General features: G+C 45.3%; 1 protein-coding gene across 1 annotated transcript in view; it reads left to right on the top strand.

Moving 5' to 3' along the window:
- Window positions 1-12365, top strand: part of COQ8A (coenzyme Q8A) — a 42212-nt gene that overhangs the window by 19703 nt on the left and 10144 nt on the right. Inside the window, exons 5-6 of the mRNA XM_059469016.1 lie at window positions 2930-3004; window positions 9240-9362. Of these exons, the coding sequence (XP_059324999.1) occupies window positions 2930-3004; window positions 9240-9362 (198 nt within the window). The remainder of the gene's footprint in view (window positions 1-2929; window positions 3005-9239; window positions 9363-12365) is intronic.

Below are 12365 nucleotides of genomic sequence, written 5' to 3'. Positions count from 1 at the left end.
AGGATATTATTTTTTCAATGCCTATTGAGCACTGCTGAGAAGTGTCCCAGAATGAATAATCTTGGAGGAAATACACCTCTTGCAGACAAGGGAAGTGAAGGACATCAGGAGTGTCCTGTGCAAGTAGATTAGTGACCCAAAGGAGCTTCTGGAGCACTGCAGGTTCTTTGGAGGGTGATTTGTGCCTGGTAACAGGTGAACAGCAGCAGCTCAGCCCCACAGAGCTGCTTCCTCATTTCCTCCCACTGCAGGGAAGGAACAGGAAAGAGCAAAAACTTGGGAGCTGACATAAAGACAGTTCCAGAGGGGAAGCAAAGCAAGCTCCATGTTCAAGCAAAGCAGCCAGAGGAGTTCATTCATGGCTCCCAGCTGGCAGGCAGATGTCCTGTACTCCTGGGAAGCAGCACCTCAGCATCTGGAGTAGCTCCTTGGGAAGGCAAGCACCTCAGCCCCAAACATCCACCCTTACAGCCTCCTTCTGTGCAAGCTTGACTGCTAAGCAGCAGCAAACACTGTGATTGTAGTCTGAAGATGCTTGAAGCCTTTGTTTAAACTTCAGATATTTAAAGCTTAGCAGCTGTTTAACCATGCACTTGTTTTTGCCTGACTTTATTTAGTTTATCTAAAACTGTTGTTGATTGGTGATTTGGGTTCATTTTTTTTGGAAATTGGACAGAGTGAGCAGTGAGGAAGTTGCAAGAGCACCTATTGAAAAAGCAACTCTTTTTCTAGTGCAGTCTAAAGTATTAGTACAGATGCTTAGCTGTGCACATTTATGAGAAGATACATTCATTTGTAGTCTGATCTTGCCCACACTGATGTAAACCCAAGCTGCCTTTAAACAAGTTGTAACTTCTTCAGCTTTATTCTGCATGACAGAGTAGAATCTGGTTCCTAGATTTTCATTTACCTTTGAAGTGGTTTGTGTCTTAATGATGAAGAGATTAGAAACTTCTGATATGTTTTATTTTATGTCCAGGAAGTAAATCTGGTAATTTTTAATTTTAGACATTGAACATAGAGCCTACAGAAGAAGATTGTGATTTTTTTTTTCTGAAACCAATTACTGCCAGTCAGTTCAGTCTAACTCTGATAATGATCAAGCTGATTTATGGTGGGGAGCATTGTTGTGGAGGTGGTAAAAGTGGGATCAAGGCCAACAGAGATGTTCTGTGAGTGGTATTTAGTCTAGAAAATCACATCTTATTGATGAGATGTATTTATTGGCTTCCTATCTGACTCTTGGTGCTGCCTGCTCCAAGGTACTGTCTCGTATGTGGGATCTGACTGGAAATAATCATGTATCAGCATTTTAGTAGGTGTTTATGCTGTGTTTGAAAAACCTTTTTGCTTGTTTTCTGTGAAGCCTAGGGGTATTTTTCTCACCTTGTTTAGCTAATAAAATATCTGGATTTCTGGTGCAAAACACTTGTTAATTGGTGATGCACGGTTTGCCACAATTGAAGGGTTTACACAAGATAGTTACTAACATCAGACTTCCTTCAGTGCTGTGACTCCATAGGAAAACTTGCAGAAAATATAGAAATTTTCTGCCAAAAAAAAACCAACGAAAAACCCAAACCCCAACCACCTTGTAATGTCATTGATGCCTCTTGTGCTTCACCTTATGCAGGATTCTCTGGCCCCAGTGCATGCAGTCTGTAAGATTAAAATGGAGCTGCTTGTGAGGCAGACAAACTATACAAGGGAGTGGGGGAGTTGTGATTGCCTGGTGGGAGAGAGGAAAAGCTCCAGTGCAGGATCAGGGTCACCTTGTTTGTGGCCAGGCTTGCTCACTTGAGTCTACAAAACTTGTGCATGTGGTTCTTCCTGCACACGTGCAAAGTGCCACGTGCTGGACAGCTCTGCTTCCTTCATTGTGCTGACTTTGCTCCCTGGTTCTTTTACCTGGGAGGTTTTCCAGCAGTGCCTTAAGGAGGGCTTGAGGTGCTTGGAAAGCAGGAGCACCCAGTTCTGTCAGCAGTGTGGGAGCAGAGCACAGCAGGATGCACCACTGCTGAGGAGATTGGAGCAGCACCATCTGTTCTGATTGCCCACGACATTTATTATCCAGAAAAATATTTTGATATTGGGAAGGCAGTGAGACCTTTGGTTGTATGATCAGATCTGTGCCTCATTTACTCTTGGGTGCCTTTGCTGTGGTTAGCAGAGGCAGATAATGCTGCTTTTGTTCTCCTGTAACCTGTGGCTGTGGAACCTCCCTGCAGTTCACTGATAGTGCATGGGCAGTGCTGTGTTTTGTCTCCTGGTTTTACTGCTGTGTGGGATTGCTCCCCACCCAGCTCCTTGCACTGCAGGTTGCAACACCGCTGGTGTAAGGTGAGCCTTGGGGTAAAACACGTTTCTGTTCATCACAGTAAATGAGCTCAGGGAAGGAAGAGACAGCTAATGAGCACAATTAAACCTAAAGTTGGACAGCAAGGTTGCACAACTTCACACTCTGTTGGCTGTGGCTTCATCCTAAATGATGCTTTTCCTCCTGCTGTTGTGGCACAATGGGCAGTGAGAGGGATTCTGTTCCTTCTTGAGAGTTGTACTTTGAGAACCATGTTTGTGAGAGTTTTGGCTTCTTTTTCTTCCCTTTTTTTAAACTCCATGATTGGAGTCTGCAGCAGGACATCAGCCAGAGCACCAAGCTCTGAGTAACACTTGTGACATGCTTTATAAAAGCCAGATGTCCCAGACTGGCCTAGCCTATGATTCCTGGCTGGCATGCTGGGCTGAGAAAGTGCAGGAGAAAACTCTTCAGTGTCCAGTGAAGATGGCTCCATTGCAAAGGCCAGAATGTTCTGATAGAGCTGTTGTGCATTTGAATGTGTGCCTTAAAGTTCGTTACCAAAATTGCTTCTGTATGTGGCTTGGAAGGTTTTTTCATTCCGACTTGAGTCTTTTTCTTGTTATTTTAAAGGACTGGCTGTTGGTCTTGGCATTGGGGCCCTGGCAGAAGTGGCAAAGAAGAGCCTAAGACCTGAGGAACGCAGTGGTAAGCCATTTCCATCTCCTTCCATTTTCTTTCTATCTTCCTCTTTATTTTATTTCTAGACACAGTTTACCTGCATTTGTAAAATTTGTATTCTTTTGAAGGCTGGGTAGTGAGACAGAATAACGGGATATGAGTATTTCTTTTATTTTCAATATTATTCTTCATCTCTTGGCTCTTCTCCCATCTCAGTACACCACAGCTTCACTGCATGGACAGAGGTCAGAGGAATATTCCAGAGAATGTGTTTGTGCCAGCACAGTTTGTACAGCTTTACTTTCCCTGAGGTTCAGTACTATCCCTGTGCCCATTCTTGGATTGTCTTAACAATTCTTTTTAAACTGTTCAGTGAAACAATGCATTTCTATCAGTACAGAAACTTTACGTGAGCCTCTGTATCTGAAAATGTTGTTAGTGGTTGCAGTCTGTTTGAAATGAAAGGATGTTCTGCCTAGGAGGAACTTGGAGGATGGCTGTTTTCTTGTGAGACAAAGCACTTTATGCTCCTGTTAAATGGGAATTCTCTTTTTCCAACATCTGTCTTGTGCTGCCTTCTAAAGGATTCTCATAACATGCAAAAGGCTGTGCTGTGCAAATTGACCTGATCTTCCTTCTTTTCCAGCTTATGTGAAATTGGAGGTAAAATGTTCCTAAGTTGTACCTGATCATGTTGTGGTGGCTTTCTTCTAAGCATGTGTGTTGGTTAAATATTGTGGGGGGTCTGTGTGTGAGTGCTTTAGGGCATAGAAAATTCAGGTGTTGTTCTCCAGAAAACATGAGATTACTCTGAAGTTTGTGGTTCCATTCACTTGTTTGTTATCCAGAAGAAGCTTTGGTGGGACACTGCAGAATGTCAAGGTCTGTTAGGGTTGCTGCAGGCTGTTTGGTCTCCAGCTGGTCTCTCTGCTTTGCCTGGTGTGGTTGTGTGTTTGGGTTACTTCCAGTGACTGGAGTGAGCTGGTGAAAGGTTGAAATACTTGTAGATGGAAATAAAAATGAAGGCAAATTGTTCCTGGTTCAGAAGCATTACTTTCAGATAATGACAACTGCTAGGTCCTTGTAATTCTACTCTAATTCAGTTCTGTCCTTGTAATTCTACTCTAATTCAGTTCTGTCTACTCTAATTCAGTTTCTGTCTTCACCCTGCTCATCTTTAGGGGTGGAAGAAGGATGGAAACTGAACCTCTCTTTCAGGAGGTGCTGGAGTGGCTGAAAAATGAAGACATTTGGAAAGGGGGGGGCAAAACACTGAAAAAACAAAGCAACTGAACAAAAAAATCCCAACCAGAATAAATTCCCAAACCATAAAACAACACTTCAGGATATGAAACACATTCCCAGTAGTGAGAGGCAGGGGTTGTGGACAACCTATGACTCTGCTTGTATTTAGAATACCAAAATGCAAATATTAACAGCAAGGCAATACAGAGCAGACCAGCAGAGAAAAAGGATCCTTGGCACAGAGTTCTTGTTTCTCTCTGAGGTGTTTGAGGATGGGAGGGTTTCTTTGCTTTGATTTAAAAACATGCACTCAGGCAAACACAGCTCATCCTGGAGAGAATCCTTGAAGGCCTTTTTCTTCAGCACCTGGCACGTTTGACAGGTTGTTGATACCTGTTGGAAGCTGATGATTTGTGTTGCTTTTGACAGAGGTGGAATTGCACAACTGTTGGTATTTCTCTGCTTGCCAGAGTGTTTTCTAATTAGGCACACCCTAAATGAAAACATGAGCTTGCAGAGCTCTGAAGTTTGAGGGAATAACATGAGCTTTTTTCCTCTCTTCCAGCATGAGAAGGATTAGTTTTATTTTTTTTATTATTTAGAGGGCAAAAGACACTTTCTCCTTGCAATAAAGCAACAAGTTTAAACTTTTTATCTTTTATCTTCTTGATGGGGAAACTGCTATTTTTCTCTGTCATAAGCCTGCTCTACAGTCTTGAATCTTGCTTTAGGAAGAGTGATTTTCTTGAATAAACCTTGTTTAAAAAAGGCAGCCATGAGAACTGCCAACTTCAGTGCTAGGCAGGGAATAAGAACATGACCTGGCTTTTATTTTTAGGTGTTTGTTTGCCTTTCCTTGTTGCTTCCCATCTTGCTGTCAAGTCTGCTTAGATAAGATCTTGGAGCCGTGGTTGTGCTGTAGGGTAATGTCAATAATGGAACTGAGAATGGGCCAAGAGCAGCAAGTGTGGAGGTGAGGCAAAAGTGAAACATTTCCATCATTGTACTCTTCTGGAGCTTCTCAGGCAGAAGCCACAGGAAGGTTTCCAGGTGACTCAGCTGCACCTCTAGCTGGTGTCCCTGGATGTGTTTTCCACAGTATTTTAGTGGTGGGTAAGGCTCCATGAATGAGAGCTCTCTCCATGGGCTCTCTCCTGCAGAAATGCACAGCAGAGGAGAGGTGGGTACACAGTGGGAGTCCAAGATTCCATTTTCTTACTGTTTTTCTGACAGTACCAGCCTGAGCTGTTCTTGGGGAAAAACTCATAAGTATCTCACATTTCTTTAAAAATACCTCTGCACCCCTTTCCTGATTTCAGCTTGAGGCATTTGTTCCCAAGTTTTGTGGCTGCTAGCACCATGAGTTTGTGCTGAGACCTCTTTTGAGAATGACATATTGTCCTGTTCCTGGGAAGCTGCTGGAGGATGTGATTTCTCTCCCTGCTGCTGCAATATTAATAGGAACTTCTTGGCACTCCAGACTTAAACAAGTGGGCTGTGTGTGTATCCCCAAAGGCATGCCTAAGAATTTCACACTCTCACTGGCATCCTGGAGTAATGAGGAAGAGTTTTCACTTGGTTGCTCTCCTCTTGGCTAGACAGTACAAATTAAAATGTCTTTACACCTTTAAAATGGAGTTAGAAACACTGGTCCTTTAGTCCCAACCCCTCTGCCAGACACTCCTGAGCTACACATGACCCTGATAGCACAGCTTGTACTTCTTCTTTCCATTGCTGTTATCAGAGGGACTGCAAATTCCTACTCTCCTGCACATTCTCTAGCAATTGTGCTAGTGCTGATCTGTTTTTTCCTGCTCAGCTTCCCCATCTTTGTTTAGTATTGGATTGTCTCTTTTTCCATAAACAATTCATTTCTTAGGGACATAGCCTAGAACAACTATGCCTGGTGCAAGAATTGCTGAATTTCTTCCTTTTCTGTCCAAGCCTGATGTCCTGGACATAAATTCATTCTGCTGCCAAATTCTTGTAAGTAGATGCAGGTTTTTGGAGTTTTTTTGGTTTGGTTTGGTTTGTTTTTTTTTTAAATAATGCTTAAGGCCCTAATGCTGCCATCTTTAAGTGGTTTGGCTCATCTTATCTTGTAAAAAAGAGGATGACTGACTTGATTTCCAGTTTGAATTCTCCTGTTAGACTGAAAACCTCCTCTGTCACTGGTGACCTTGATGGCAGCCTCAGTATTTAAAGTTTGTATGTAAATACACACTTGTATGTAAATACAGTAGAAGGCCCACACAGGGTGGGTATGGGAAAGCAGAATAAATTCCCAGGAATTAAAATGAGAGTGCCCAAATAAACAGCTGCTGTTACAAGTATAGCGACTGGGTTCAAGGACAACTTTGTCACTTATTAATGATCTGTCCTGGGCAGTTCTTCAGGCTCTGCACAAATGCCAGGCTGGACAGAGCCCTGACAGGCTGGCACTTGGCCTGGATCTGGCCACTTGGCCTGGATTTCTTATCAAAGGCAGTCATGCAATATTCTTGGGTTGTCACTCTCAAGTGCTCAGGCCATGTTCCTAAATATTCCTTTGCCCCAAAGTTTCTGTGGCAGATGGTCCTAAAACAAATACAAAGTTTGGTCACTAGTTCTCCATTTGATGGTGGCAAAGGAGTGATGCAGCAGTGAGTTGCACACCAGTTTAGAAAGGTTCATGCTGATTCTGAATTTGGAAAGGAAAAAAAAATAAAAGTGGGTCAAGCTCTAGAGAGGGTGTCTGCCTGCTGCCTGTTCTGTGGAAGGCCCAGGTACTGTGGCTGCAGGACTCTTAATTTCTGTGGCATGTTGCCACAGCTTGTATGTGACTCCTATTTGCATTTTTTCCTTTCCCTAGTGAAACAGGTGAAACCACTTTGTGATCTAAAGATGGGGAAGAATTAATGTGAGGCACCAAAAGGTGCCAGCCATCTTTTGGGTGAAATGTTAACTCACTGAAAATTGGTATATTTTTCCATGAACTTGTGGTGGGTTTTATTCCCCACTCCCTTTCCACCCAGCCTTGGAACCCTGTGTCTGTTTTCTTTCTGCTTGCCATTGCCACAGCACTGCTTTTCACTCTTGCTTCCAGGTTACCTTCTTGTTCTTTGGCACACTTGTCCCAAAGCACACAAGCAAGAGCTGCTCCTGTGCTTTGGGCTGCCTGGTGCTCAGGTATTGCCCCTGGAGCCTTGACTGCAGTGAGAGAGGGGATTTGGGACTGCCTGTGTTTGGCCCTTTCTCTGATAAGAGTTAAAATTTTCAGGGTTCACTGGCTTCTGGATGTGGCTTTAATCATTAACTAACCCCTTTATTCTGCTGCTGACTCAAAGGAGGATGTTTTTGTGTGCAGTGCTGTGAAGGGAAATACAGCTTTGGTTCAGTACTTTCCCTAGGTCCTGTATGTCATCTCATACAGGGATCTGCCTCAGCATTGCTAAGGATACAGTTTTCCTGACAGGACACTTGAGAGACAGCTTTTCAAGTGTGTAAAGCCAGATCCTTCTGCCCTGAGTAGCTCTCCCTGTTCAGTCTCTAAATCTCCTTACATCCATTATCCAGAGGAAAATGTGTTCTGAAGATTGCAATGTGCTGGAAATGGTGAATTCTGGACCTGTCCTGCTTTTCCACATCTTGCTGTCCTGTGTACTCCTGGTGTTTTTATTCCTCTTTTTCCTGTGCATCCTTGACTTAGGACAGGGATTTGTAGAGAGAATGTCCCACATGCACTCCCATCCTGCTGCTGTCCCAAAAACAGATGAAAGAAAGAGAGGGGATGAAGGGCAGGAGAGCAGCCTGTACCTGCACATCTGTGCTCTGCCAATGCAGAGTTCTGGGGAACCACTTCTGCAGGGAAGCTTTGTAAGCAATCCAGCTGCTTGCAGGGACTGAAGGGTGTCTGTCAGATCAGTAACATGCTTGGCACCTCAAGAAAATGGTGCCCAGTTGTGGGAGCTACCAGAGTTCAGACAGCAGCTACTTCAGTCTGTTATTTCTCCTGTCCCCTGGCCAGTCTAAGAGCTACCAGGAGATGGAGAGGATCTTTGGCTGCTCTAGTCACCAGTCATTTCCATCTGCTGCCTGAGATCTCCAGGGCTGTTTTCATCTGCTCTGCCTTTTTGGGTGCTGCTTATTGTTTATGGAGGCTTCAGCTGTTCTGTCTTCTGTTCCTCTAAAATATTCTAAAAACCATGTAGCTGCAAGATCAGCATGTGAGCTCTGCAGGCTGCCCTTGCTCCTGCTTGGCTGGCTGGCAGCAGGAGAGGTGGGTGGTGTCTGTCTGTCCCCTCTGTCCCTGCTCCACTGGGCATTACCCTGGATGGGAGCTCTGGGCTGCTTCTCCCAAAGGGACCACAAACTAGAATCAGGGGCTCCTTCCCCTCTCCCTTAATAAAAATAAAATAAATTAAAGTGCTTCTTATGCCACACAATGGCCCTGTTGCATACTTGGAACTGTGGCACTGGTGTGTCCATGGCTGTGTGAGCCCTCTGAGCCTGTCACACATCAGGCTTTACACATGCTTGGGGACAGGAGAGTGTGTGTTTGAGTGTGAATGTTTTGGCCTTGTTCTGTGTCAGCTTCCACATTAAGAGGCTGGAAGAGGGCTGTTGGTCTGTGCCAGTGTTCTTCCAAGGCTTTTGAGGATTCCTCTTTGCTGTGGCTCACTCCCACTGCCCTTCTGAGGCTGTGGCTGTGCTGCAGCCCATGGTGTGGGACTCAAGCCACCTTTCCACAGTGTTTTAGGCTGTGCTGGCTGGCACAGTGAGTTCAAGCACCAGCATTACCCAGGATCCCAGACAGCTTGCAGAGCAGCACATTCTGGGAGGCTGTGACTTGCTGCTCCTGACTCTCAAGCCAACAATGTCAAAGTTGTCCCAAGGCACATGTACAATTCAGTCCTGGCTTGCAGTGAAGGCACTCAGGGTAGTCCTGTTTGATTTCCCTAGGGAAGGGCAAATCTCCTGTTGAATGTGGGCTTGAAGAAGGGTGTTCTTCATTCATGCTCTCTCTCCTTTCCCTCAGGGAAGAAAGCAGTGATGGATTCCAGCCCCTTCCTGTCAGAGGCCAATGCAGAAAGGATCGTGAGGACCTTGTGCAAGGTGCGGGGAGCAGCACTGAAGCTGGGACAGATGCTGAGCATTCAAGGTGAGTGTCCTTAGCACAGGTCCCCAGCTGTCCTTAGGGCTGCCAGCTGTGACACAGGGTCAGCTGTCTGCAATCAGGCCGTGCCAAGTGAATGTGGAGACTCTGAACAAATGGCTTTCTCCCGTGGAGCAGTGATGGAAATGTTTGAGTTCCATCTAATCCCAGTATGAAATAAATAGGTGCATGCACTTAGACACCACCACTCTCTCAGTGTCCTTATTGTGTGTAACTGAAATTGGTTGACAGTAGGGTGACACTGTGAATTTTAGTGTCTGTGTTACAAGCAGAGCTGTATTACACTCTATTTGCAGGTGTCCTGCTAGAAAGGAGGAGGGTGACAACAAGAATGTGATCCTGTTCTTTGTTCACCAAAAGTGGTCAAGGTTATATCCACAATACTCTCCCATTATAGCAACCTGATTGTGGTTTACATGCTCTGTGGGCACTGAAGCTTTGCTGGGAAGGCCAGTACAGCTGATAATCTTATCAGGTATAAAACACTTGTTTCCATCCTGAGAAGACTTCAAACTGCTGCTTAACCCATTGAGCTCTGAGGCCAGTGACCACAGGTGGAGGCATGAGTGACATCAGTGTCTGCACTGAACTGTTAGGGAGTTGGCAGGTGTGCTCGGTTCAAACCTTATCTGCATCTTTCCAATTTGCCTTGCTGCCCAGCCTGATAGGGAAGGAAAGAACCAGCCAAAAATAGCTGTAAGACTTGTCTGGAAATAGCTTTCAATGTGTTTCTGAAATTGAGTAAGTGTCTGAGTGTTTGAAGTACTCACTTTGCTTCCTTTGTGCTTCTACATGAATTTTTGTAGGTATCAACTGATGAGACTGGATCTAGTAGAGTATTAAATACTTTGGCCTTACCAAACAAACAAGATCAGTTCATTATCCCAGAGAGCCCTGACTGGCATTTCACTTGCTAATCAGTTGGTTTAGATGTTTGCCAGGCTGATGGCCCTCTGGCAGAGCCCAGTGGGAGGCATCAGCTGCTGTGTCAAAGGCTGCCACCCACATGCTGCTTTCTCACCCTCCAGAAGCTGCCAGGTGCCACTGCTGGCTCACAGTGCAGTTCCAGGAGGAGCTCCTGTGCTCCCTGCTTTCCAGTGCCTCTGGTATGTGGGCAGAGCAAGCCATGCCAGGAAATCAGCTCTGCACTGAAACTCATCTGCCATAGGTGGGATTAATTTCAGATTCTTGGGACACCACTGAGCTGTGCCTGCTGTGTGCCCAAGGTTGGTCACAGCTGCCCTAGGCCTGCATGTGAGTGCAGAGGAGGAGCTATGAAAGGCTGTCTCTGAGGAGCAGAAATTCAGGAGCTCTGGATTTTAATAACTTGCTTGCTGTCTCCTAAGGTTACACTGCTCTGGCAGGAGTGTCAAATACTTGGTGATTGACTTCACTCTGGTGTCAGAACAGCCTTCAGCAACCTCAGTGGTTGTAGCCAGCCCTCATTTGGACTCTTGCTATAAGTGTGTGGATTCTGCTGTGCCTGGCAGGAACACAGGCCCATGGTGACCTTGCTGGGGGACAGCTGTGCTGAGATAAATCAGACAATGCAGAGTGTCTGTTTCTTGGGGTGGCTGTTTGGACAGGAGGGTTTCACACAGGTCTTGCCACTTCATGGGCTTCTCTGGGGCCTGGTGAGTTTGAATTTACTGCTTCTGTCAGCAGGTCTGGGTGTTAACTGGGGGCAGGGGCTCCTTGTAGCTGAGCACAAGTCATAAAGGAATTTCATTAAAACCCCTGACGTCTGTTTGGGGAGTCAGTGGATTTGTGGGGACCCACATTCCTAAAGGTCCTGCACAGAAAAGATGCCAAAGGCCCCCAGTCATCCTGTGCTGTGGGAGATGGTGGAAAGGCAGCTGAGAGTGCCCTGCCTTGGCTCCTGCTTCATGCTTTGTTCCAGTGAGGCCTCAGCACTGACCACAAAGACGTAAAACCTTATTCATCAGCGTGTGGTAAGCCTGGCAGAGCTGCTCCCACAGCAGGGCTGATTTTTGACATTGCTGCTGAGTTTCTGTACACTCAGCCTGGACTTGCGAGTTCCTTGGCTATTTGATGTTGTGCTCATGAACAAATGCTGGGGATGCCCTCCCAGACTATGGGTGGAAACCCTTTGAGAGCTTTATGGATGTCAGCAGTGAGCAGAATAAAGGAGGCTGATCCTGAATGCCTGTGGCAGATGCTGATGCTTTGACACAAACAGCTTCTGGGAGTCACTCTTAGTGAGATCCCTTCTCCTTTTGCCCAGTCACCCTTGCCAGTGCAGGTGACACATTGCAGCATGGTGGTTAACACCTCCACAGAGCCCTGAGAATATTTTTGAGCATGTTCAGAGGCTGGGCAGTGATAGAGCATCAGTGACAGAGCAGGTGTTTCTGTCAGTGCACACCCAAATGCAATGTCTCACCTTCCTGCAGGTTTGTAACATCACACAGGAGCTCCACTGACTGCTCCTGCAAAGCCTGATCCTCTTACAAACTTCTCTTGGCTCCACAGTAGGGTTTTGTTAGTGCTTTTAAATGCTGCTATGGCTTCAGTGGGAATTTGTAAATAATGCTGAGTGTTAATGTCACATCTCTGCATTATTTATCTTTTTTGTCCCTTCCTTTCCATCCTTCTTCCCAGGACAGTCCTCTTAAGGTCACTGTTTGTTTCTTGTTTCCTGGGATAGACATAATGTGGTTCATGCATGTGTATTTAGAGAGGAACAATCAATTTTTGTTTGAATGTCACAATTGCATGTGCAGGTTCAGTTCTCAGGATCAAGGCTTGTAGCCTGGATTTTTCTAGTATTGGGAGAGCAGCAGATAAATCTGATTCCTCTATAATCATTTATGAAATTAAAAGTTTACTAGCAGTGGTGATTTTTCTCTGAGTTGTTGTAGAAGCCTTTGCTCAAGTAGAGGGCTAATCTTTCAAGATGCCCCAGCCCCTCCTCTTATGAGTGTAAATACTTACTTGCTAAATACTTCTTAAACTTAAAAGTTTGGG

The sequence above is a fragment of the Ammospiza nelsoni genome, chromosome 3 (assembly GCF_027579445.1).
Source record: "Ammospiza nelsoni isolate bAmmNel1 chromosome 3, bAmmNel1.pri, whole genome shotgun sequence".
Classification (NCBI taxonomy): Eukaryota; Metazoa; Chordata; class Aves; order Passeriformes; family Passerellidae; genus Ammospiza; species Ammospiza nelsoni.
Note: the sequence above shows the minus strand (reverse complement) of the source record. Positions and strands in the feature narration are given on the sequence as shown.